The sequence below is a fragment of the Eleginops maclovinus genome, chromosome 7 (genome assembly GCF_036324505.1).
Source record: "Eleginops maclovinus isolate JMC-PN-2008 ecotype Puerto Natales chromosome 7, JC_Emac_rtc_rv5, whole genome shotgun sequence".
Lineage (NCBI taxonomy): Eukaryota > Metazoa > Chordata > Actinopteri > Perciformes > Eleginopidae > Eleginops > Eleginops maclovinus.
In genome coordinates this window covers 15140448-15167473 of record NC_086355.1, presented here as the reverse complement: position 1 = coordinate 15167473, position 27026 = coordinate 15140448, and the positions used below count along the sequence as shown (strand labels likewise).

At 39.8% G+C, this 27026-nt stretch overlaps 2 protein-coding genes across 7 annotated transcripts; both read left to right on the top strand.

Annotated features, from left to right (window-relative positions):
• The first annotated feature begins 335 nt into the window (after positions 1 to 335).
• On the top strand, positions 336 to 10550 carry znf148 (zinc finger protein 148). 5 transcript variants are annotated; one of them, XM_063887828.1, is made up of 7 exons: positions 336 to 447; positions 3638 to 3954; positions 4737 to 4856; positions 4973 to 5096; positions 5355 to 5438; positions 5529 to 5647; positions 6000 to 10550. In XM_063887828.1, exons 2-7 carry the CDS (start codon positions 3661 to 3663, stop codon positions 7632 to 7634), a joined length of 2376 nt encoding a protein of 791 aa, XP_063743898.1. In that variant the 5' UTR covers positions 336 to 447; positions 3638 to 3660; the 3' UTR covers positions 7635 to 10550. The 5 variants fall into 5 exon arrangements, with proteins under 5 accessions (XP_063743898.1, XP_063743895.1, XP_063743896.1 ...); XM_063887825.1 differs by having other exon boundaries at positions 3638 to 4008; XM_063887826.1 differs by lacking the exon at positions 336 to 447 and adding an exon at positions 2068 to 2229 and having other exon boundaries at positions 3638 to 4008.
• Positions 10551 to 11022: 472 nt separating this feature from the next.
• Positions 11023 to 27006, top strand: slc12a8 (solute carrier family 12 member 8). Of its 2 annotated transcripts, XM_063887724.1 has the most exons (14): positions 11023 to 11215; positions 12133 to 12267; positions 12353 to 12499; positions 15661 to 15852; positions 15932 to 16163; positions 20717 to 20830; positions 21012 to 21099; positions 21569 to 21722; positions 22356 to 22502; positions 24305 to 24902; positions 24975 to 25072; positions 25155 to 25272; positions 26392 to 26452; positions 26706 to 27006. In XM_063887724.1, exons 2-14 carry the CDS (start codon positions 12139 to 12141, stop codon positions 26869 to 26871), a joined length of 2244 nt encoding a protein of 747 aa, XP_063743794.1. In that variant the 5' UTR covers positions 11023 to 11215; positions 12133 to 12138; the 3' UTR covers positions 26872 to 27006. The 2 variants fall into 2 exon arrangements, with proteins under 2 accessions (XP_063743794.1, XP_063743795.1); XM_063887725.1 differs by lacking the exon at positions 26392 to 26452.
• The last annotated feature ends 20 nt before the right edge of the window (positions 27007 to 27026 follow it).

The following is a 27026-nucleotide window of genomic DNA, read 5'->3' as shown; positions in this document are numbered from 1 at the left end:
GACTTGTGTTGTAGCTTTTACGACCACTGCATGAATCAGATATACCTAATGGTATCGTGCTTCATTTCCGGATGGATTATGTGACCACAATTCATTTTTAGCCACTGTACAGGAAGGATACAATCCAAAGTCGATATAGTTGGTTGACTGTAAAAAACAAAATTATTACAAACAAACTGATTAAAAAGACCGGAAAGGATATTATGATGAATAAATATACATGTGTAGAAGTAGGTCGCCAAACTGAAGCATCAGGCATTATGAGCCGGAGTGATCAGGAGCGCATTGTACCTACAGCCGATTTGAACCACTAGATGGCGACAAATCAAAACAAAAATCAAGTCTTCATAAAATGTGATGGTGTATTTGATTATTCCGCACACCATCATTACACTGTAGTCTTGCATAACAATCATGACAGCTAAACGGCTTTAAGACGCACAGCAGGTAAGAAGAAACAATGCAGCTTCAGTAGTTGACATGTTACTCGTGCGCTACTGAGATTAATGTTATTGTTTGATGAGTTGCGGGTTAGCGAACGATAGCTTAACTAGCAGGCAATAACATTCCGGCCTATTGAGCGCACTGGCGCTGCTAACAAGTTTGGTTAAAGGTGCAAACGAAAGTTGTGCTTTGTGTCATGTGTGCTGTTTCATGAGAGGTAAAATGTATTGTTGAATACTGAACTTACAATACAATGAGGATGCGGTGTCAACTGTATATTACAGCAACAAAGTCTAATGTTTTCTCCAACTTGCTAGCAGCTAGCTAGCTAGCTAGCTTCAACGGGCCGTAGACCTTTGTCAAGCGGGTGAAGGAAATTAAAACTTCCGGTCACAGCCTTCAAACTAAAGCATTATGTGACGTACCCGTTGTGATGTTAATTTGTTTCAATGCAGATATAACAATTGTTTTAAATTAAATCTTAAAGTGTGACAAAATAAATAAAAAATGTGGTTCGTGCTTGGGATTTTTTTCCCCAAAAAGTTTATTTAGAATAAATTATAAAAGGATTAAAGGAATAATCAATCGTTTTCAGCCTACTTTTAAATAGCATTCGTCATTACAAAACAGATTTTTTAAATACAACAGGGCAGTTTTGAATATATATATCTATATATATATAGATATATATATATGTGGTAATTATATATAGATATATAGATAAATAGAAATGTAGTTAAATAACAGTAAATGTAACTGATTATAAATAAATACTTAATGCCATCACAGGCGACCCAAAACCAACTACATTAATTTATAATATATCAAAAATAATTACCACATTTCTTTAAATAGCATACGTTGTTATACAGCTTGACTCTACTGTTATATGGGCTAATGTGTGTCATCCAATAATTGCGTAAATAAAAAAATGTTTTTATCCATTGTTGGTACTTCTGGATGAATAATATTTAAACTCATTGTGTCAGGTTGTCTGAGTTTTTAATCATTACATGTTATCTTTAACCATTATTATGAAGAACTAACACATCAGGAAAGACATAACAAAGAAGGCAGATTTACGGGATGACCCTGGGCTCCTCTGTGCGCCCCATTGAGAAATTCCCGTTATTGCCGTTTGGAATATCCTCAAATTCCGTGGTCGCAGTCCACGTCTCAGCAAATGTACCAAAGGATCACATAGAGGATGAGGAGTTTCGCGAAGATGAAGAGCGCTACTAGGATGGCCTTGGTCATTATTATGAAGATATTGACTATGTCAGATATTTCTTTGTAGAAATTATTGGAGTGTTTTATGTTAAGTGTGTTGTTTGAATCATGTTTTTTTTATATATATATATGAATTGTACCTCTGTAAAGTGTCTGAGTTTTTATAAAAGCACTCTATAAATACAATGGATTGTTAGTATTATTATGTTATCTTTATAATGTATACAAACTTGATGCCATGCAAAATGGTGTTTTTCTATCTAATTATTTTATGATTGGACATGAATATGACTCGTACAGTTATAGTATCCGGGTTCATATGTGTGTATGACAAATTTGTATCAATAGTTAAAGTGTAAAGTTGTGGGTGACAGTTTAATTGGAGGTGGGGAGTGAGCTTTTATTTTGAAAGCACATCCTTCTTTTTACATACGTTTCTTCAGTAGCTGTCGTAAAATGTGATGTAGCATCCTTGACAAGCGCGGCTAGCTAGCTGGCTAGCAAGAGACTTAACCCATTTAACCTGTGGCACAGTGAGTGTGTTTACATATGGGAGTAAGTGTTTGTTGTTGTGTGTTTGAACCGTGACAGATACATACTGTCTCCTGAGTTCGATCTGTATAAGCTAAGGTTAGGTCAAACCTGTCACTAAATGCTACCGTTACGTTCGCTAGCATTAACGTTACCGTTTTCAGATCAAGTGATAGCTAGTTAACTAATTAGGTCTTGTTGAAGGGAAGGAAACACAAGTGTAATGTTGCAGCAATAAATGGGAAGCTATTCTTGCACCTTCGGTTCTGTAAATATGAAGTTGTCAACATAGACTGGCGTTAAGCCGTTAACGAAGCATACACATTTATATATATATATATATATATATATATATATATATATATATATATATATGCCTGGCTGTTTAGTACATTAATCTCAACAAAATAGCTCGACAAGTGTTACGACTTAATAAAGCAGCACAACATGTCAATAATTTATCAGCTTTCTGGGCTGCTTCAGGGTGCTTGCCATCCCTTTAAACTGTATAGTACATGTTGTATCTTTAAGATAAGATCACAGAAACCACAGCTAACTCACTTCCAAAACTTGACACATTACTGGGAGACAGTATTGTATGGACAATAAATGTGGAACTGAGTGTGATCATATGTTTTTCTGTATGGTAGCAGCTTATATTCTAAGAGCTATAGCCATATACAGTATGTGCACCAAGTTAATGAAACCTACTGGGACATCATATGTATAGCAGTAGAGCTCTTGAGTCTTTCAAATATCACCTTAATAGGAAACTCATGCCAACTATGCTAGAGCTGGTTCTTCAGTAAGAATAAAAACAATGACTGTGCAGCTTAATTGAAGTGGAAATATGTGGTTAGGGTTGACACTATGTAAGTTTAATACCCTGTATACCAAGAATAAGACTTGACTGGTTACACATTGATTATTCATGTATCAAAGAAGGATTTGTAACTTACAATAAGAGATGCTTTTCAGTCTGCTAACCCTTGCTATGTACTTCCACTCAAAGTATGACATACACTGGATATATTCAATCCCAAAGAATTCTCTCTTTCCTGTAAGGGCACCTGATTTTTTACTTGTTTACAACATCAACAGTAATTTGTAATCCCTTTTTTGTGAGTGACTTAAAGCTAATGTTGATGGCTTTAGCCGTGGTTCAAAACCTGTATTTCTAAGGGTTTTATGGTGCCAGAATTTAATGCAAAAGGCCCATTTTAGCATTTTAATAATAATCATTAACCATCGCAATTTTGGAAAAAAAGTGACCTAGTTACTCATTTACTTCAAGAGAGTCCGTGCAAATGTTTTTTTGTTATGTGTTATTCTGTGTGTATCTTTCTCATGGTCAAATAAACTAGAACAAAATGTTTAATCTTTAGCTTGCCAACATTTTCCAATCATCTCTTTGTTTAATTTCTTTTTACAGACTCAAGAACTACTCTATGTAAGATGAACACTGAGGACAAGTTGGAGGGAATGCTGCTGAAGTGCAGCAGTGGAGGGTTGGATGGAGGAGGGAGAGTCGGGCTGGGCAGTGGGGGAGGTTTGGTGGTGATGACCTTGGGGGAACGATCTCTGGTAGACCACCCTCTGTTGGCCGAGGATGACGACGATGAAGATGACGACGAGGACTTGACTGGCACCTCGCTGGTTACACATGACCTTGTTCCTCCAGATCAGCTGATGATGCAAGAGGAAATGACAAAGAATGGTAGAGGTGGAGCGGAGGAGGGCGGAGGAGAGGTGCATTTCCCCCTAAAACTCACCAATAAGTTGCCCTGCTTGCTTCATATGCCAGTGAGTTCATAAGAAGTAGTCCATGTATTGAGAAGATTATTTATGTTGCTACTGTACCTAGACGTCATTATATTAATTGCAGTCGTGCAGTGTTTGTCATGTGACATTATGTCCTTCAACACTGAGAATTCACAGGTGTTGACACATTTATCAAAACCATCGTGCTGTTGATGGTTTGTTTTAGAGCTGCTTTGCAAAACATTTTCAAAAAGTGTTTAGCTTGAAATGTGTGTGCTGTTTAATCTTTTGGCGTGCAAAAGAATAATAATACAGCACATGAAAACATACAATTATTTTTGAATACTGTGAGTGTAAACATCTAGGATAACCTGAACTGAGGATCAGTATGTAATTCCTGTTTCTTACAACTTAGATGTTACATGTTCATAGTTTCTGTAAGAAACATTTGTAATGCTCAAGTGTTTAACTTAGGCAGCATAGTTAAATAAGTCATATGGCATCTGCAGAGGATCCCAGCTAGAAGATGGGTTTCACAGAATGTTCTACGTTTTCTAGGACCTGAGTTTATTCTCAGAGGATGCTTGAACCTGTTCAACTTGCCTCTTAAATTGTGGCGGGCATGACGCTGCATGGTGAAGTCCCCCTCACATTGGTTAATTATCCTCAACCTGCCTGACCCTGATAAGCAGCTGGATGAGTGGGTGGACTTTGAAGCGGATTATGTGCCTTTGTTAATGTTTTTCCTATCTGTGGTCCTCCTTCCACAGTTGAGCATCAAGCAGGAACTGAAACTCTCCGAGGCACCGGGCCAACTAAAGAAAAAAGCAGTTAAGGACCTGATGTTGTGTCCCAAGAAGAAAAAAAGGAAGCAGCGTTCACCAGCAAAGGTTCAAGTCAATTTTTTACTCAGAAATGATATTTTGTTCTGCATGTTTTTAATATTTCTCCAGGGTTTGGATTGTGTATCAAATACTGATATGTCTTTGTCCCTTTGCTGTTGTAGATTCTCAGCATCAATGATGATGGGTCATTGGGCATCCAAAGCCCCAAGTGTCACGTCTGTGTTCACTGTAATGCTGCATTCAGAACCAACTACCATTTACAGAGGCATGTCTTCATTCACACAGGTATTAATTCCACAGTCATGTTTTAAAATGCAGCCCTAACAACCTCTTGCTTTGACATTAGATAACATATTCAAATTAAAAAGTTGCCTTAACCATGATATACAGACTGAAACACAATACCATCTCTTCATAAGTATATTAAACATCATGTTGATGAAAAGAGGAGAAATGCCAAATGAAAAAGTTGCCTTTTGCATTATATGAAATATAAAATCTTTAGTATTATTTATAACCTGATGTTCATAATTCAAACCCCAGGTGAGAAGCCATTTCAGTGCAGCCAGTGTGATATGCGCTTCATTCAGAAATATCTCCTCCAGAGACATGAGAAGATCCACACCGGTAAGTAAAGAATGAATGCAGCCTCTATGCGTTATGATTTTATTTGGTTCCATTTCAGTCTCAAGTGTTTGTTTTTGTCTCTTTATTTAGGAGAGAAGCCTTTTCGCTGTGACGAGTGTGGGATGAGGTTCATCCAGAAGTACCACATGGAGAGACACAAGAGGACTCACAGCGGAGAGAAACCATACCAGTGTGACTACTGCCACCAGGCAAGCTCTGTTTCTGTTTGCTAGTAAATTACTGCAGGATGGGAAGTTGGAAAAAAAAAAAGGCCAACAGCAGAAGGGCTGGAAGATAATTTGAGAGTTTCAGTCATAAAGTTAATTGTTGTTATTTGTGGAAACTGATTCGAGTTGACTTATAATAACAAGTTTCATGCGCTGAATCACGTATTTATTTATTTATTGTGATTAGACAGAAACTTGAACCTTCATTTGTCATTCAAAGTTTTTGATTAATTATTAATAATGCTACATAATTACACACAAAATAATTGGGTGTATGGCGCTGCATTGAGCCTACTTGCTGGAAAATAAAGTCACTTTTTTTGTCTCCTGACAGTACTTCTCCAGAACAGACCGGGTTTTAAAGCACAGACGAATGTGTCACGAGAACAGGGAGAGGAAGACCAACAAGGCAGCTGGTAAAGTGGGGCCTTTGCGTGAAGCAGAAACGTTGGGCATCCCTTTTCTTGCCAAAGATTGTTCACTGCCCAAGAAAAAACGACAAAAGTGTGCAGACAAGAGTTCCGAAGCTTCCACTGCTGCCCAGACAGACGGGCACACTGTTACTGTAGTCGAAACGGAGGAGAAGGAGGAGCAGAGACAGAATAAAATTGAAGGTCTACCTCTCTATGCCGTGTCCTCCAAAGTCAAACATGAGTATGTGCTTGCAGACTTCTCTGTCGAACCTGGAGAATCGGCTAGCCCACACCAAGAGGGAGAAGTGTCGTCGGAGGACACCACTCCTCCCAGACTAGTCCTGAAGAAAGTCCCCAAGAGGAGTCTCAAACAGTCCACTGAACAAACTGCTCCCTGCCTCTCCACTTTGTCTTCCTTTGAGGAGAATACTAAGGTCACACAGTACACCTTTGAAATCGTGGACAAGCAAGGCCTTTTAGAGGTAGAAAGCAACACCGAGCTCGAGTCAGTTGAAACTCTTCAAGAAGGACCAACGAAGCCAGCAGCTAGCAGCACAAACTACGACGATGCTATGCAGTTCCTCAAGAAGAAGCGCTACCTTCAGGCTGCGATGGCCAACAACAGTCGGGATTACAGCCTGAACACGAGCAGCATTTCCTCCCAGCCGCCTGTCGCACAAACGGTGGTTTCCGCCGTCATTGACGAGACTGTCCCCGCCACCATCCTGGAGCCCCAGCCTATCAGTGCAGACATTAAAGCCACGCATGACAAGAACGTGTTGCCAGACGAAGTTCTTCAGACGCTGTTGGACCATTACGCCAACAAAGCCAACGGGCAATCGGACATTTCCTTCAGTGTGGCCGACACAGAGGTGACATCGAGCATATCCATTAATTCCTCCAATGTTTCAGACGGCAGCCCTGGGGAAAACATTGGGGCCTCTAGCGCCCAGGCTCAGCCGGCTACCGAGAAGGTCAGCCTCTTGCAAGAATACTCAAAGTTTCTCCAGCAAGCACTCGAGAGGACCAGCCAGAACGACAGCTACCTGACCAGCCAAAGCCTCAGCTTGGTCTCAGAAAACCCCACCTTAGCGGGACAACCTCTGTTCTCCACCGAGAAACAGTTTCCTTCCCCCAGCAGGTTCAAATCAGGGATGAGCTCTCCGCTTAGGTCCACTTTAGAGAAACCTCACTATGGATTACTCGTAGGGGACTCCCAACACTCGTTTTCGTTTTCAGGTGACGAGACCACCCCTCCATCTGCTGTGTCTCCGGCTGAGGAGGACTTCCTGGAGCAGGTTTCGCCCTCCAAAAAGACAGACTCTTCTCAAGGCATAATTCAGACGTTTCAAATAAGCTCCTTTGATCAGAACTTCAAATCTCATTTCCAGACATCAAGATCTGGATCCTCCTCACAGTTTACCGTTGCCAATGGACAGTTAAGTCTCCGAGGACACAGCACAGATTTCTCAGAGTTCCCCGTAGTCAGAGTCACCGAGACCAGGTCTCAACTGAACTCCTCCCCCGACGTCTCCTCCAGTGAAACCTTTGGCTGAAGAATTCATTTTTCTGTTCGTAATTTCAGCGGCACTTTATCTCCGGTCTCCTGTTCATCCAAAACAAGTCCCATTGCAACTATGTCCTCTTTCTAAAAGTGTTTTGTCATAAAATTTCATATTTTTTGTTTTCTTAAGCGAAACCTCCTTCAATGGAAATACTTATTCAATCTTAATTAGCACTTCCCCTGTAAAAAAAACATGTTAGTTCTTGCTCCAGAATGTAAATTGAGAGACTCATTGACCAAAGTGGAATATCCTCTGATAGCATCGCCACAGAATTGATGCTTAAGTCAATTTGTTTGCCTTGCACACAAAAAAAAAATCATTGTCACTTTTGCTGCTTAATGCAATATTTCCACTTGTTAATAATAGGCCCCTATTTATATTTGCCTTTTTGCTCTTACTGTAGCTACCCTTCTTGCAGTTTATCTGATTATATTCAATTCACTACTTACAATCTTAACCCAGCCGTGTAACTCCTGTCAAATTGTCTAAGAAATGACAAAATGATAAGATCATAAAGATGAATTTATGTTGAAGTCACTTTACTGTCACCTGAGATGGGTGTACCCACATGATTTGATTGTATTCATCTGATATGGAATAGAATTATTTTCCATTTGCAGATCCGACTTGTTTTGTACATTGGCCACAAAGAAGAAATTGTATTTCCATTCTTAAAAATGTTCCCTTTGTGGGTTAATTTCTTGGCACAGCTTTTTTTCACACAGTAACCTTTGCAAATGTTGGGCTGTATTTGCTTTAAAACACAAACAAAAAAGAATTTAGGTGTCAAACAGCTACATTCATGTAACGGTGGCCAGGTTATTTTGCAGTATGGATGAGGTGAAATAAGATTACTTAAAAAGATTGTGCTTTATTCTTGCACAATTTGCACAATGTTTTAACTACAGGGAGTGTAGTTCATCATTTCAGATTTGGGTCATTTGAAATAACAGATGCCGTAGCTCTTGTATTCTGCCGTTAATAACACTTTGATTGTTAGTTTTCTTAGAAGATGCACACATTTTTCAGGAAACAATGTGATTAGACCCCCCTTAAATGATCATTAAGGCTATATTATGAAAGAGTGTCCACGTGGAAATGAGGTGCTTTGTTTTCAAGTTGTATTAGTTTTACATCTATGCCTTTTTATTTCTGTTATAACAGGCTTTCCTTTACTCATTCCTGTATTTCAGTTTGTTAGTCAGTGTTGGCTATGGCTACTAATTCCTCTTGCGCAATAACAACAAAAACATAAGCTATCAACATATTCAGACTGTAATACGTTGAAATATGGGAGCTTTATTTATTTTTGCCCATTATATTATTATATTAGCAAGAAATGGCTTCGTCTTAAGTTCTCAAACTATTATCTGTGTTGGGATGGAAAAAGCATTTTTTAGTTGACTGCTAGAATCTTCAGTTTTGAGCTTTATCACCACATCTGTCCAGGCCTTGTTGAAAAGCGATGGAGTGAGGGCTCATCTGTACCTCATCACACTGTTTATTGTTTTCGATGTGTACATGAATGCGTGAGGTGCTATTGGGTAAATCACTGTTTTAATATGCGGCATCAAATTATGTTTGGAAGTTGGTGTTTAGCTCCCTCTTGTTTAAATTCTACAGACAATCAGGGACAGACTGCACCCACATACATCATGAAAACATGCTTTATTTTTCCTCTTTGAACATTCCCACAAGAATGTATAGAAATTATACTGCTGTAAATACTTTGTATATTGTTATGTTCTTCTGAGAAGTACTGTTAGATCTTTGTGTCAATAGAGAGGCTTGTGCAAGAGACACTTTTTGTCAGAGGAAGGCACATCCAAATGTTTTCCAGCATTCTTTTAACATCCAACAAGGAATCCATTTCACTTGCTGATAAAGATGTGGCTTTCTGATGTTTTTGTGTATCTCACCACTGTTATAAAGACAAAATTGGCACTTTCTTTACAGTTAAATCAACTAGGTACAATGAATTTTATATTATTTGTTGGTAAGTCAATGCAGTTGATTGTTCATTATGATGGGATTTGCTACAGTTAGGAATGAAAGCCCTCACAGAGAAAATGTTGATTTGTTTTTTAGTAATATCCACCTGAAACCACTTTATTTCAAGTATCAAGAAGCTGTGGTTAGAGTGAATTCATGTCAGTTAAAATAACATTTGGGTGGAGTATAATTTAAAAGTCTTGTGGTTTAAATATTTCACTTGCTACCAATTCCATTGTTAGACATTATTGAAAGCACAGCGCAGTAATACTGCTTCGGTTCATTGTATCCCATTAATTGATCCTGGAGAAGTTTTCATTCAGTTAAGCAATTCAATGTCCAGAACTGAATAATATTCATGAACTATATCAGCAGTACTTTTCATTTTAACTAACCTGTCAGTAACCTGGCCATAAGTGTCCTTGTATAAGCTCCAGAAAAATTGTTTTGTGTAAAAAGATCTGAATTATTGAATTTTTGATAAAAACTATTTTTGAAACATGTCATTTAAGGCACTGATATGTACAGTATATCATATGAAGTCACTATTGCTACCCTCATTTATCTCTGTACAAGTTGTTTGTGTCAAAATCATTCAATTGCTAATGGGAATCTCCTACTTGGACTTTGGCAGACTTTTCATACTTTTAAAGCACTTGACGAGGAAGCCCTTCAGCTTCACTGTTAGGTCGTTCTTAAGTTGGACAGTAAGGTTTAAATGCATGGTCTCTAACTTGTTGGGTCAAGTGAACTTGTTTTATGGTTAATGTGCAGCTTTATTTGTAGCTGATTCATTTCAGTCAAGTAACCCATATGATTAGATCTTTTGCTATATATTATGATTTGTAAACAATCTGATTCAATTGTTGTTTTGATTGTTGTGTCATGTCCTTATAAATAAAATAATTCACAGTATTATACCTTGAAATTGTTTTGGTATGCAAAGACAGTTAAGCTGCTGGTGCTATTCAATAATCGATAAACTTCCAACCAACAGATCAAAGATATGGATCCTTGCAATATTATAATAAAGAATAATAAGGAAGGGTAGGTTGGAAATAGATACAGATTGATAAAGTAAAAACACCAATGTTGCTGTTACATCCAATTACTTCATTCTTAACACTTCCACTCATTAAACATAGCCCTCATTTGTTAAATCCAAAATTATAAACATGAATTATTTATTATCTGTGTTATTTGTGCCTGTAGACCGGTTGAAATATTCCCCACAACATGTAGTCCCAAAATCATGTTTCAGGGAATAATTCCACAAATAAAATGCTAAGGATATTGAGTGGCACCTGCTTTTTCCCTGCTTTAATCATTAGTCAATATGCTGAAGGGCTTGCCAAAACTAACACAGGATCCCGGAGCAAAGCGGCCACACACCCTGGGAGGTAGGCTATCAAAGTTACCAGAAGCCTGTGGTCGTTTTCACAGCAAACACTTAACGGAGGAGCTGGGAGTCCTGTTCACGCTGACTGGAGGCATCTCTGACGAACAATGAAGTGATATGTCGAGTTGATAACGAACTATTACTTTTTTTCAGAATGGAAAGATAAGGGACTCTGTGAAAGGTAGGTTTAGCAAACTGTTGAGTTTAACGTTAACCTCCATGAATGGAGGAGCATCACGTCATAGGCCCCCACGTCATTTTCAGTATCAGTTTTTGCCTTGTAAAAATTAAATCAGTTTCTTTACTGAACGCTTGCTGCTCAATGTTGATTTAAGGCTGTTGATTTAAGGCTAAAGCCCACCAACATTAACATTTAAAAGATAGACTTTTTGTTTCACTGACTTGCCACATACTTTTTTTTTTTTTTTTGTCTTAGCCTCATCTCAGACTGAATAATAGTGAATCAGAACACACATTTTTTATTTATTGAATATTTCGATTTGGCCACAATGAAACAACTTTCAAAAATATGTTATTTTTCTTTGAATATGATGGTCTCTCTTTGCTGACGACTAGTTACCCCCTACAACAATGATTACAAAAAAAATATTTATTTTAAAAAACCGGTTGTTTTCTAAACTAAAAAAGTTAGGTAAGTATGTTATTATGAAATCTGTTCCCCTGTTTTATTCCAATTGTTAATATATACTTTCTAGTATATCACCGTCGACCGCAGCTCATGGTTTTACTTTCATTTATTTTTAGCTAGCTTGTGGTAACATAGTAGCCTAGCTAATTACGGTATAGCCTAAGCTGCAGTTTCTGGATCCTGCTGTCACGAGCACAACCAGGTGTATCCGGGTGCCTGCGTGCTGCACCTGTTGTTTAACCATGATAGGAGGGACCAATTTCAGTTTCAACAAAAAACATGTCCATAACTAATGTGGTCACTTATAAATGAATTCTAACCGTGGAAACTTGCTTAATGTTTGAAATATATTCGAACATTAAGAACGTTTCCTTATGTTGTTATATAACACCAATGGTTTATATGGAAAAAAAAGGCCCACCTACACCCACAGCTATTCACATGTATAGGACGTAATGGAAACCCTGCCAGTAGGATGGACTGTGCACACCTGTGAACCGGAGGGAGACGGGGCAGGCCTGTTGAAGGGGGGAGTTACTGACACAAACTCTCATGTCCATGATCTCTTTCATGAAGATGCACAGGTATTTAATCCTCAAATATTATGACTTGTTGACTTTGAGATAACTAAACCAGCCAGGGCAGTGAGTGTTGTTTGTCTTTGGGCAGGGCTTGCAGCTGTCAAGCCAGCCCTGGTGGAGGATCAAGCTGTTTGTCTGGGAGCCGGTGCTCTTCGGTACCTGGGATGGAGTATTTACCACCTGCATGATCAACATCTTTGGTGTGGTTCTATTCCTACGTACCGGCTACCTGGTGGTTAGTATTGTGCTGTTCTGTCTACCTATATTTTCTGAGGTATTTTGGTTCTTCTATCCCTAGTAAATATGATGGAATGAGAATACTTACAGCAATTCACTGTGTTTTTGTTTGGTCCATGTGTTTTAATCAATAGAAAAGCTAAACATTTGTTTATTGAAGAGACAGAAATTACAAACAATAACAATTAATCTTAAATAAGACCCATAGATTTTGTATGAATGCATGCTGAAGGGTATTGTTCTCATAGAGCTGTGTCTACTGATGATGAAATTGGCCCTCAGCTTAATGTAAAAGAGATTAACTTCTTTAAGTATGAATCAGTAATATGTTGGGAGTTTTGTCCATTGGAGTAACCCCCCACCTCCAAATACCATCTTTAACTTTTGAAAACAAAAAATAATCTGCCCAAAGATTAAACCCTTCAGTACGCTTTTTTTGATGGTCTTCTCAAATTAATTGCCTTTCAATATTATTATATTGAGATGCATTTAAAAGTGCATATATAGTGTGCACAAATGGTGCATTCAGGTGTTTGAAATGACTTTTCTAATTAGGAATGTACTATGTGTGGCTATTAGACGACTGATTATTTATTTCTTTTCCCTTTTTTATAATCTGTAGCGTCAAGCTTGGTTTTGGCTCTGCTTTACATGTATCTGTCTAGGCTCTTTGATTTTAGTGTTTAGCTGCAACCATCATTAAGTATGTGTCACTGTGTCAGTTGATCGCAAACACTTTAATGTGCATGTGTCATCACCGGATACAGCACAAAGACTCTATGATGTTAATTGCAACATTCCTTTGAGTTACACTTGACAGCTTAAACATACAGTAGTTTGCCATGTGAGAAAAACAGTTACTTGAGTGAGAGGAATCTCATCATAAATGAATTGCTTCCTCATTAATTATTGTGCAAAAGTGAAGTGTGTGTCACCAGAATTTCTTCCAAACATGAACATCATTCATCATCCTACCATTTCCATTATACTGAAGCAGAAATCTAACTATGTGGATTTAACGTGGCAAATAATAGTGTGGGAGAGTTTTATCTGGTAACAATTTTCAGTTTCTCCCAGATTGTTGCACACATTAAACTCCAGCTAGAACAAAGGAGTGTTGCATTAAAACCAAAAGATTAATTCATTATTTTGGTCGATGAAAAAAAATGTGCTGACACATAACCAGAATATATATTTGAAAAAAGTATACAAGCATGCATGAATAATTTACAATGTGTGCTTTGATTATTTATTATAAAATATTTTAATGCAAAGCTGTTTTAAAAAAAAAAGAGATTTACTCCTTATAGTTGCAGTTTTTTGCAGTTGCTGGTCTTACTTATTCTGGACTTGTAAAAAAGAATATGCAATAACCTTTTTGGATTTTTAAAAATAATTATCCAGAGTTTTAAGGATAAGATTCCATTGATTTTGAGACCCCATACACATACAGTGGGGCAAAAAAGTATTTAGTCAGCCACCAATTGTGCAAGTTCTCCCATTTAAAAAGATGAGAGATGCCTGTAATTTTTATCATAGGTATACCTCAACTATGAGAGACAGAATGAGAAAAAAAAATCCAGGAAATCACATTGTAGGATTTTTAAAGAATTTATTGGTAAATTCCTCGGTAAAATAAGTATTTGGTCACCTACAAACAAGCAAGATTTCTGGCTCCTCTGTCCTCCACTCGTTACCTGTATTAATGGCACCTTTTTGAGCTCGTTATCAGTATAAAAGACACCTGTCCACAACCTCAAACAGTCATACTCCAAACTCCACTATGGCCAAGACCAAAGAGCTGTCAAAGGAGACCAGAGACAAAATTGTAGACTTGCACCAGGCTGGGAAAACTGAATCTGCAATAGGTAAGCAGCTTGGTGTGAAGAAATCAACTGTGGGAGCAATTATTACAAAATGGAAGACATACAAGACCACTGCTAATCTCCCTCGATCTGGGGCTCCACGCAAGATCTCACCCCGTGGGGTCAAAATGATCACAAGAACGGTGAGCAAAAATCCCAGAACCACACGGGGGGACCTAGTGAATGACCTGCAGAGAGCTGGGACCAAAGTAACAGAGGCTACCATCAGTAACACACTACGCCGCCAGGGACTTAAATCCTGCAGTTCCAGACGTGTCCCCCTGCTTAAGCCAGTACATGTCCAGGCCCGTCTGAAGTTTGCTAGAGGGCATTTGGATGATCCAGAAGAGGATTGGGAGGATGTCATATGGTCAGATGAAACCAAAATAGAACTTTTTGGTAAAAACTCAACTCGTCGTGTTTGGAGGAGAAAGAATGCAGAGTTGCCTCCAAAGAACACCATACCTACTGTGAAGCATGGGGGTGGAAACATCATGCTTTGGGGCTGTTTTTCTGCAAAGGGACCAGGACGACTGATCCGTGCAAAGGAAAGAATGAATGGAGCCATGTATCGTGAGATTTTGAGTGTAAACCTCCTTCCATCAGCAAGGGCACTGAAGATGAAGCGTGGCTGGGTCTTTCAGCATGACAATGATCCCAAACACACCGCCAGGGCAACGAAGGAGTGGCTTCGTAAGAAGCATTTCAAGGTCCTGGAGTGGCCTAGCCAGTCTCCAGATCTCAACCCCATAGAAAATCTTTGGAGGGAGTTGAAAGTCCGTGTTGCCCAGCGACAGCCCCAAAACATCAGTGCTTTAGAGGAGATCTGCATGGAGGAATGGGCCAAAATACCAGCAACAGTGTGTGAAAACCTTGTGAAGACTTACAGAAAACGTTTGACCTCTGTCATTGCCAACAAAGGGTATATAACAAAGTATTGAGATGAACTTTTGTTATTGACCAAATACTTATTTTCCACAATAATTTGAAAATAAATTATTTTAAAATCCTACAATGTGATTTTCTGGATTTTTTTCTCATTCTGTCTCTCATAGTTGAGGTATAACTATGATAAAAATTACAGGCCTCTCTCATCTTTTTAAATGGGAGAACTTGCACAATTGGTGACTGACTAAATACTTTTTTGCCCCACTGTATATTTGAAAGTTAAAGACTCTATAACTAGATTTTGTGTGTACAAGTATTTTAATTAAAAGCTGTAGATGAGTTACATGCCGCAGATACTTTCACATGGGATAGTATTTTGTGTCATCTTGTCTCTTTCATCATCCAGGGGAACACGGGCGTGCTGCTCGGGATGTTCCTGGTCTCCTTGGTTGTTCTGGTGGCTTTAGTAACGGTGATGTCGGGGATCGGAGTGTGTGAGCACTGCGGTGTTGGGGGTGGAGGAATCTACTCTATGATCTCCACCGTCCTGGGTGGCAGGGTCGGGGGGACAGTGGGCCTACTATACGTCTTTGGACAGGTGAGTAACAAATCCAGGCTCAGTTAGAGGTGAGCTGTTTTTTAAGAAAGATCTCTAATGCTGCCTCCCACCTTTGCAGTGCGTAGCTGGAGCCTTGTACATCACAGGTTTCTCCGAGTCAGTGGCGGAGCTGCTGGGACTACAGAGCCAGTGGGCGGTGCGCGGCATGTCAGCGGTGGTGCTGCTGGCACTGCTGGGAATCAACCTGGCCGGTGTCAAGTGGATTGTTCGACTCCAGCTGCTGCTGCTGGCGGTGCTGGCCGTCTCCACACTGGACTTTGTCATCGGCACCTTCACGCACCTTGACCCAGGTAGAGATGTGCGTTTATTTATATTTGAAGGGTAAAGTGAGAAGCTAACAGGGATCAGAATCCAAATCAAAATACCTTTATTATTAGGGAGGTAAGAATGTTAAATCAGTATCCATGTTTTAGTGTTCTAATATTATTTAGAGCCTTTGAAGCATTATTTAGCCATGATACAATTGAACATTTAGTAGACATTCAGAAGCATTTCCAGGACACTTTAGGAGGAAAATAAGTGAACATGTTTCCGTCATTAACCGAGTAGCCATGTCATCAGTATTACCATCGAAAAAAATCCCTACAGAAGTTACTGTATCGGGGAAAAGAAAGCAAAACACAATGCTTGTTAAGTAAATTAGGAAGTTTAATGTTATTAGTTTCACTGTGCCATAGCATGTTTAAATGTCTACTGCAGAAAGGTCATGAAATTGTCTCTATAGGGAGCGAAAGAGAAACAAGAGTGCTCCTAAGGCTCAAAACATTCAGGTTAGCAAGAATTCTTTGGAAAAAAATGTATGAATAGCACAAGTTGGGATAGATTTTGACGGGTAAGGAAAGAATCAAGTATGAAATCCAAATATTCCAAATATTGAAAGGCATATTATTCTCTTGAGTTTGTCAAATTCCTCTTTGCTCCTGTTTTTACTAGTTTCCACAGCATTTTTACTGTTTGATAAATGATCAGTAGGGTTGGGGAGAGGTGTTGGTAATTGTGCTAAACCTCCAAAGCCTGCAGGAAACATTGAGGAACAATGACTTGATTGGTGAATAGCTGTGACCTGTTGAGGCCAGCAGGTGTAGCTATAGTATCATTTATCATTTTCTAAGGAGGGGGGTGTTTGAGTAACATCCGTTTTGATACAGATTCCACCCAGCTTTATCAGTTTTCTTGTTTTCTCCAAAGATACTTTCCCTGCCTTCAGAGGCTTCTTGCTTTAGATAGATGATATAAAGTGCTATTTTCGGGTAGCTAAAGCCAACTCTGAGACTGCAGTGTGTTTACTGAGAATACTTTTTTCTCCTTTTGTTTTTTTCTTTTATGGTGAGGAAATGTTGCCTTTTTTTGAGTAGATTGTATTCTTTTGCTGGCCTTCAGGAAGTCCTTCCCCACATTTCCTGTTCTCACTGATTATCAACGTCCTGTCCAGTGGGAAGAGTAAAGGAGTTCTAGGAGTCAATCCTGTTGTTTTATGAATAGGACGGTTCATAAAACAGACCTTGGACAGAAACAGAAACTGAGAAGTGTGTGCAAAATACTGCAAAAATTGTCCTGTTTTTTTGCCTTTTGCCTTTAGCAAATCACAAGGAGCTCAGTGTGCCTGTTCCGCTGGGACAGTGGCTAGCTTTTGCAAACTTTACAACTGTTCTTACACCAGTATAAAAAACTAAACAAACTCTAATACCACCCCTAACCTGAACTTGTCCACCACTCCCAACCTCCAGCCGTCTTCATATTAGAGCAGGCTGGTTTGCAGTCCTGAAAAAAGTGTGGGAGTAGCAGGCATAATGACTTTTCCAGGTTTTTCTAATTAAGAGCTTCTGTGTGCGTTGTGGTGACCTCATGGCTGGCAGAACACCAGGAGGTCCACTAGCTGGATGAAACAGCCCAGACTGGCTCACCTCACCAAATCTCAAGGCCCGTCCTGACGAAAAGGAGCCACCGCCAAAATCATGTGGTCACAGTTTGATAAGACATTGTGGTACATCACTCCCATTTATTTCATGTTTGCCAATTGACATTTTATATCAAAACTACCCTGGGATACTGGCCTGTTGGCAAATTCTGCTGGCAAATTGTCTGTGTTCGTGATCTGAAATGGTAAAATGAATGGCTTTATGATTATACAGTTAATAGATCAAGGTGTTTTTCAAGAAACAATCCCAAACAATTAGTGGTTTCAGCTTCTTCAACTTAAACATTTGCTGTTTGTTTACCTTTTTAAAATATATTAAATTGAGTGTTGGGGTTGTGGGGGACAAACAATAGGTGCTTTATTGTTTATTTCACATTTTACACTCAATTTCTTTATCTAAACATGTGAAGCTGACGACTCTGTGTTTGTATCATGTGTAGCACTCTTTAGGGGTGTCATTATATATGAACATGAACTTTAACCTGTAGGCTGACCTGGTTTCCACATTTCCCCACCTTAAGGATCTGTTAAGTGACTGATAATGACAAGTCCTTCCTGCAGCACTGAGACAGGTGGACTTTTAAAATAGTGCTTTATCATGCCTGATGGGAGGACAATTACTTTCACAAGTAGTTTTTGTGTCGTAGATGATTTAGTTTGGTTAGTTACACTGCCAACACATTGTCTCTGCAGCAGAACAACTCAACCACAAATCCTTTTGAATGTGGTGCACAGATGCAATCCAACCTAACCCAGTCCCTTTAGTTGCAGCCTATTCCCAACCGAACAGGAAGTCATAATATGCTGCTATGATCTGGGGTTTAGGGTGTTAACCAGGCTCTCCCACATTTTTGGAAAATGACAAAGAGAGAAGGCCGGAGTTGAGATCTGCAGCCTGTTGCTCCTCAAGAGAGCGCCACAACATGTCCCCCTGTGATCCGATGCTATAATATATAGCTCTCTATCATCCCAGTGGGACCTGCCCCACCTCTGTGCTCCATGCACAACACTTTATACTGGTCAGTGTGGGAGAGGCCTTGTGAAATCTGACTACACATTCCAGTCTGCATCAGAGGAATGCTGCGTTCAGAAAGGAGCCCCACTCTGAATATACACTTGTTCTTCACACAATATGATTCTGTAATATGATTGCTGTCTCCGAAGCTTATCTGAAATCTTTAATGCTCTGTAGGCCTCCCTAGAGTGGAGTGATGTTTTTTTATACATACTAAGGTCTAGCCACATTGCTGTACAGTTGTCATATTATATAAGATATGAAAGTAAAAACCCCAATGGCTGTTGTTTTACTCAGAGTTTGTACAACCATGCCATCATATCAGTGAGGCTGTATCCTGCCATATCCTTCAATAAAGTCATGCTTCATCAGATGACCATAAACTAACTGACATTAAAATAAACAAAAGAAACAATGGTTACTGTGCAAAATATAAGGACACTGCCATCTGTATTCTGCTTTTTGTACTGTACTTTTTTAGATTTTTGCACCAAAGTTTGAGAAAAACAAGTAATGCGTTTGTGTCCATAGTTTTCCAACATACTCAACAGAGCAGTCAGAGTTAAGCATGGTTGGATGCTGGAGTGCATGTTGTAATATGGGTGGGGAGCCCATGATGCAGACTTGGACCCTGGATCTGTTAGATCTGGCAGTTTGGACAGAGGGCGGTCTCACAGGGTCACAGGGTGAACACGAGTTTGGGCACCTTGTTCCATTTTATGTCTGTTTTTACAGCCTCCCTAAATTCTTCTCCTGGAGAACATGTGCATTTATAGTTAGTGATTTTTCAGACCTTATGTTTTGGTTAAACAAAAGAAAAACAAGTCTCTCTCTTCTCTCTGTCTCCCTCTCTCGCTCACTCTCATTCTTTTACACAAACTTGGAAGCCGCTGAGCTTCTGAAAAGGGTGGCGACTTCCTTTTGGATAAACATGTCATTAATCCGAGAGAACACATTCTTTCCCCTTGCAAGATAACCAAGGGGGAAATGTCCGGTGTTGTAACATGGGCCTACCCTTCAGCCCGTGTGGTTTAAATGGCCCCCGCACTGCAGAACAATTCTACTCCTGCACGTTCAACAAGCAGACCTGAGACTGAACTGACTGACCATGACTGAGGCTGTCAAACAACTTACATTTAAAAATACATGTGTTAAACTTCGAATTAACCTCACAAATTCTGAGTTCAGGTAGTGCTGTACTACATTTAGGTGAATATAAAAACTTAAATTTAAATATAAAACTGTAGATTTGAGTATAAAACCTCTAACTATTACTTGCAAAATGCTATATTTGTTAAAACCTATCATATATATGTCTTTAAAATCATGCTGTCTGATACTGTAGGTCTTCCCTGGGAAAATCCCCTGCTGCAGATATGATGTGTTTATATTTCCACTCAACTTTCCCAAGAAGTGCAGTGCAAAAACTCACCATTAATCACCTAACAAGGAAATAAATGAAATCAAGCACATTTTTAATCACTGGTAAATCATACTGTAGCTGGGGGTTGCAGTACAGCTTGCAGCCTACAGCCTAAACACTAGCCATTTGGGGGGTTATGTTTGTTTGTTCTTTATCTTATCAGTATGTAATGTTAAATCTAGGTATTCAGTCTTAACAAGCTCAATCATATGTGGGCAATATTGCAAGTGAGATTGGACCATGGGAAATTATTTTTTTTAAAATACATCATCCATCACAATATGAATTCAAGAAAGACTTAACAACTGAAATGCTTTTCGATCTATAGAACAGATATCATGCCCATTGACCAGTTAATTTCATCAAGATCAATCCCAAGTTATTTAAAATGACATCATGTCTTCTGCTAATAAATGTGTACTGTTGATATCTTGGACAGGTAATTCAGTAAAGATACAGATTAGTGTGTTGTTGTCTCCTCTCTCAGAACATGGTTTCATTGGTTATTCACCCAGGCTGCTCAGAAGCAACACAATGCCAGATTACACCTCAGGAGAAAGCTTCTTCACCGTGTTTGGGGTCTTCTTCCCTGCTGCTACAGGTGAGGAGACCCCCATCATCTCTTTATAATCTAACAACAAACACACTTACAGTTGCATAGCATATGTGCAGTATGTATAAGAAACCAGCCCACTTTTTGCAACTAAAATCAGTCTGAAAATACATTTGTATCGTACAGTATGTGTTATGCATGTTTGTGGTTTGTCTGTGTGCGTCTGTAGGGGTTATGGCAGGTTTCAACATGAGCGCAGACCTTCAGCGGCCTGAACACAACATCCCTGTGGGAACACTGGCTGCTGTCTTCACCTCGTAGGAGGACACACACAAACACACACACAAACTTTGTGGTGATTATTTTATTGTGAAATTAAAATTAGCACCACAAAGTGCACAGACTTGAATACTGTGGAATCCTAAACACTGAGCTACACTGAAAGCTGTGGCAAAATGTGAAGCTGTTGATCAACATGTCACAACTTAAAAACAGTTATCTTAAAGTTTTATTTCTAACTTCATTTCATACTACAATTATAGTTTTCAAATATTCATCTGTGGGTTCTGTCCCTCAAGGTGTGACTCATCCAAGATGGTACTTTCCAAATGCTTTTGATTTTACTTTTGTGGGACTCTCTTAAAAAAGGGGCATTTTATTCCATCTACACTGGAGAGATTAAGCGCCCTATCACACAGTCAGTTACTTAAACACAACCCCTCTATTAATAGTGAGAGCGCCGCAGTTGTTCATAATCCTGTGTGATGTAATGTTGCTGACCTACAGGTGGTTCCTGTATCTGGTCTTTGTCTTCCTTCTGGGGGCCATCTGCACCAGAGAAGCTCTGCACTATGACTTCTTGATAGCAGAAAAGGTAAAGCCCCAAATCTGTGTTTCCATCCTGCCCTGTCGGAGAGGCACTCTCATCAGAAGGGCTAAGGTGAGGGGATTCCCCATGATTGCTCACATTGTAGATGTGGTAATAGTTCAGGTTCTGACTAAATGAATGTTCCTTGAGATGTGGAGCTGAAAACCCGGGTTAAAGTATCTGGAAAATACTGTGCCAGTCCCAATAACCCCACTTGTTAGTGCACTTTCACACACAATTAGTCCAATGACGGAAACATACTAACACACAGTCCACTTCACACTGTGCACTTTTCCTAACACTGTGTAACTCAGAATATCCCAACATTGATTACAGTACAGCTTCACAGCAGGCCAGTTGGTGGTGGTGAAGCCTCAAGGCTGATTTTGGGAATGATAACCATCAACAGACAAGAAGAAGTTTATGACGTGTGATTCAGCGCATTATAGTATTATCATTCACATCACCAGAGTTCAGTAGACTCCAGATCAAAGGTTTACAAACTCCCACTCCATTAATATCTGATTTAACTTTAATCCATCACGTACAATTTTCAAACATCCTTGACTTCTTCATCCGTGGTCAGCTCTCATTGTTTTCATAAGGGGCTGGCTGCAACGGAACCAAAACTGGGTGTAGCTGTTGTGCGCTCTCGACCCCACCCCATCCTCTTCCACCCTCTGTTTGTTTTCCTTCTTCCTCCAGGTCTCCTTGGTGGGCTTCCTCTTTCTGCTGGGCCTCTACATCTCCTCCCTGGCTTCCTGCATGGGAGGCCTGTACGGAGCACCCAGGATCCTCCAGTGCATCGCCCAAGAGAGGGTCATCCCCGCTCTGGCCTTCCTGGGAAGAGGGGTAGGTGGATGGATGGATGGAGCCTCAAAGGGAGGGATGTCTGGGCAGGAACAGTACATGAAAAATATTAGCTAGAGACATCACCCTGATGTCAATGTAAATTATGTAGTGGAGTGTAGTTATATGCACCAGTAAGTTCACTTATTTGAAGCCATAATTTACCTTTAATTTGTCACTGTTACGTTAGCTGCTTATCTGTTTGCAGTTAAGAGATGATCCAAGTAAGCAGCTCCTACAGTAGCATAAACCCACACTTCTAAAGGGAGAAACTAAAGGTGAAAAGCATGGAAAAGGTGATAGTCTTGCCTGTTGTGTCCGGCGGGAATTTGGACATTTTCCTTCCTCAGTGACATATTAGTTGTAGCACTTCTTTGCACACATACAGTTAAAGGCCACATTGCTAAGTGGCCTTGCAATGCATTAGATCGGAAAACAAAAGACCGACTATTAAAGGAATGGTACAACGTCTTATTAATGAATATGACTCTACCATAGTTAGGCATACTCATTTTTTGATGCCTTGGCATTCAGTCATTCTTTAAAAAGCAGAGATGCATGCAGCAAAGCCTTTAGAAGATTGATGGCTGCATACATTTTTTAAACTATATAATTTAATCATCAAAGTGCATTTATAGATCTTGTAAAAACACTTTTAATACAAGTTCAATAATTACATTTGAGCTAATTATTCTTACTCTTACCCTGCAGTTCTTTCATTTGTATTTGTTGTTTTTGAAGTGATAGCACATATGCTTAAGTAAAGGGTCTGAGTACCTCCTCCACCACTGCTAATGAGTGTGTGTAGTCTGGATGTGCAGGGGGGTGTGGTGGGTGGACTCAACAGGAAACAGTGACAGGACTGCCTAACTATAGAGTGCGGACTCCACTTCATAGAAGTGAGTTTACTGACTGCACTGCAGTTGAGACTAACTTCTGTTACACAACACACTCACACACACCCTCAGTCACGTTGACATCCTGACCCCGTCCACCCCAGTTTTCCTCAGACTTCCCTGGGTGGCAGCGGTGTCGGACCTCTCTCAGCGGACTGGAATGAGGCCCTAGACATCTTGGCCCAAATCAAAGCTTCAGAACAAACGCAGGAAGGGCGACGGGCAGGGCCCCGCTCCGCTGTGTGCTCTGGAGGCCCGCCAGGCACACAGCAGTGCTCCTTAAACTGTGTGTTAGGACCTGGGATGTGAAAGCAAGCTGGTTAAAATCACATGTTAAAACAATTACTAAACTCTCTACTGGTTTGGTGTTATGTTTCTCAAATATGACTTCAGGTTCAGATTTCCCTCTGCGTGGCTGTTTGTCCCTAGTATGCCTATACTTAAGGGTTTTTTGGGCAAAAGGTTGAAGTTTTAATACTAGTCTCAATCACGAGAATTAAGATGATAGTATATGTACCGCATTGGACCAAAGGCATGTTTATTTTTAACAAAGCAACCATTTTTCTATGAGACGCATGCATCTGTAGTACATTTTTGGACTCAATCAAAATGGGAACTTTTTTATAAATGTGTTTTTTTCATTGTTTCCTTTACATGCATAAAAAAGGCCCCACAAAATAATACAAACAAAAATATACAAACAGCAGTTAGAAATCAAATTAAAGGAAACTATCTCCTCATCCTATAATCCTATTCCTGTCCCAACAGACCATCACTGGACACTCAGTTTACATTTCTCCACTCTGTGTTTAGAAATGGGTCCCACATTTCAGTATTTTTTCTATTATTTAATTTCTTTTATCAGACATCATTGTCATTCCATGGTGTGTCCCTCTCCCTCTCTCACAGAAAGGCCCCAACAGGACTCCCGTGGCTGCTATCTGTCTGACCAGTCTGCTCACCATGGCCTTCATTTTTATCGGTCAGGTCAACGTGCTGGCTCCGATCGTCTCCATAAACTTCATGCTCACCTACAGCTTCATCGACTACTCCTACTTCAGTGTGGCTATGACCTGCCAGCTGCAGAGTAAAGAGAAAAGGAGCACCATCGGCCCGGCCAAAAGATACCATTGTGGCTCAACCAGGCAGAGCTCCAGGCCTCTGATCGAGGAATCTCTTCCGAGCTACGGGAGTGAAGGGGAGAGTCCGCAGCAGATGAAAGGCACTCTGCTGGAGTTTACCAAGGACATGGACCAAATATTTCCCCCAGTGTCAAATGTTGATGCTGGGCCTGAGAACACCTCCTCGATGCAAGAGCTGAGCACTAGATGCAAAGGCAGAAAAGCTCAAGTCACTCCTAAGCAGAAGCTGATGGAAAGCTTTGGCTTAGACCTAAACAGGAATATGTTCCCTGAAGACAACGTAGAGGAGATGAGTTCTGCTGCACATGAGGAGGCTGGAGAAGAACCGCAGGAGTCAGCTGGTGACCCCCACCATCACAGCACAGGTGATCAGCTCATTGAGTTCATAGTTTGTCTTGCGTGTTTTAAGTAACCTGACCCTGTATTTAATCTTTTAGTTGCTGGAGGGAAAGTGGAGCACCAGAGCGTTCAAATCAAACCTATGCAGGATTCTTTGTATGTTAAATTCTGCAACCACTGGGTCGCTCTCATCGGGGTACGTTAAACACCTCTTTTTGTTGTCATGGTATAATGTAAGATAATATTTACAGAGGTTAATGAATGTTTCTTTCTTTCAGGCATTGAGCTCCATAGTGATTATGTTTGTTATTCAATGGGCTTACGCCTTAGCAAACATCGTCTTAGCCTTGCTGCTCTTCTTCTACATCGGGAAAGTGAGTCCTGGACTACCTATAGGTGATTTCCATCATTTCATTTCCTGTTTAGACACATTTAGCTTCACCTGATGAGAGGTTCTGTCATGGGGACCATATATCCTGATTTGGCCATGACTGTCCCTGATAAAAAGCATGTGCATTATGGATGGAAAATACAAGTTGATGAAATGCTATACTAACATACTGTGGGGATTTCCTGTGTCTTTCTCATACAAACCACCTGCACATGTGCAGCATTTTCCAGCTTTGTATGCCAGACTAGAACTTCAATATAAAATGGATTTTAATAAAGCGTTTTGTCACTGTATCACAGGCAGCACTAAACTTTGCACAACATGCGAGCCTGCTCTTGTGGCATTGTCCATCTTTTTTGGAATGATAGTGACAGTCAGTGCAGGTCAGGTTTGATATGATGTAAAATCACTAAACTTAAACTTAACCAGACCAGAGCCAATACATGACTGTTCCAATTGTAGAAATAGAATTTACTCAGGCATTAGTATTGTATAGGCTAGCACCAGGATATTTTTTTAACTGACAATATAACCTCAGATAGGAAAAGCAATGTTTGAAAAAAAATCTAAGTATTTGAAAGTATTAGCACTTAGGGGTAGTATGCAAGTGGTGCCTTTTTTTGTGTGTACATCATTTAGATTATCCCATTATGTGCAACAATAGACCTTGATGTGGCATTTACCTTTTCCAAGTATTTCCATTTGTCACTCCGTTGTAATGTGACCCTGTAACGTTCACTGGCACTTTTTGTGGGAGTATCACTTGCAATCTTTTTGCCTGGCAGGCTGGCAGCTGTTGTGGCTTAGGATTTCTAGAATAGCTGGATGAGACACTAAGCAGCATCCGTGCAATAAACTCACCACAATACAGCACGCCTTAGCTGACTAATTTCTGAGCACAAGCGCCACAAGTGTTAAACACTTGTCTCACAGGTGGTCAATGTGCCGCTGTGTGTTACCACTGTTCTTTGTTACAGCTTCAAATAATGACGCAGAACGCTCAGTAAAATGTTAATGTATTGTGATTGCATGTGTTTTTTTATGTTTTTCTGAGGCTAGTTTTTAAAATAACCACTCATTGAGCTAATTTCTCCGGATAAGTTTTGATTTTGATTTATTATCAGGTGTTGCAGCTCGATTCAGCTTTTTCATGTGGCTCAAATCATCGTTGAAAAGCATTTGCAGGTACAAAATGATCAGTCAAGTATCAACTTATGATTGCATATAGGAAAAATTTGACATTTAAATGTAATTCATCAAAAGAATGTTTAAGTTATTTGTCCAGCTAATTTATAAAGTACACTGGAACTAATGTAAAAGTTCATGCCTGTCCTAATAAATTCATTCTTGTATTACTCAGACATTTTATCTGAACATGTTTTTCAAGGAGTGCGTAATTTCCTATGACCCTAAAGCCCATTTCTCTCCCTGTCTTCAGGGGGAAAGTGTCCCCTCAGGATGAGATCGTAGTCACCCCATCTCTGTCCGGGGTTGGGCTGAGAACCAAGCAGCTGACGGAGGAAAATGCTGACTTTGCCTCTCGTCATCGATATCACCAATCGTCTTTCATAAGAACCGATACAATGGTGCAACCAGCCCATTGACTGACATAAACTCTGCCTCTGTTTCATGTCATAGCTGTAAGCCTGAAACCACATTTCCTGCCTCAGACCACTTGGGCCACATGCAGCGCACGTACACATAATGTTACAAAGGTTTCATTAAAATGAGTTAGTTTACTTCTATGTACAATATTTTC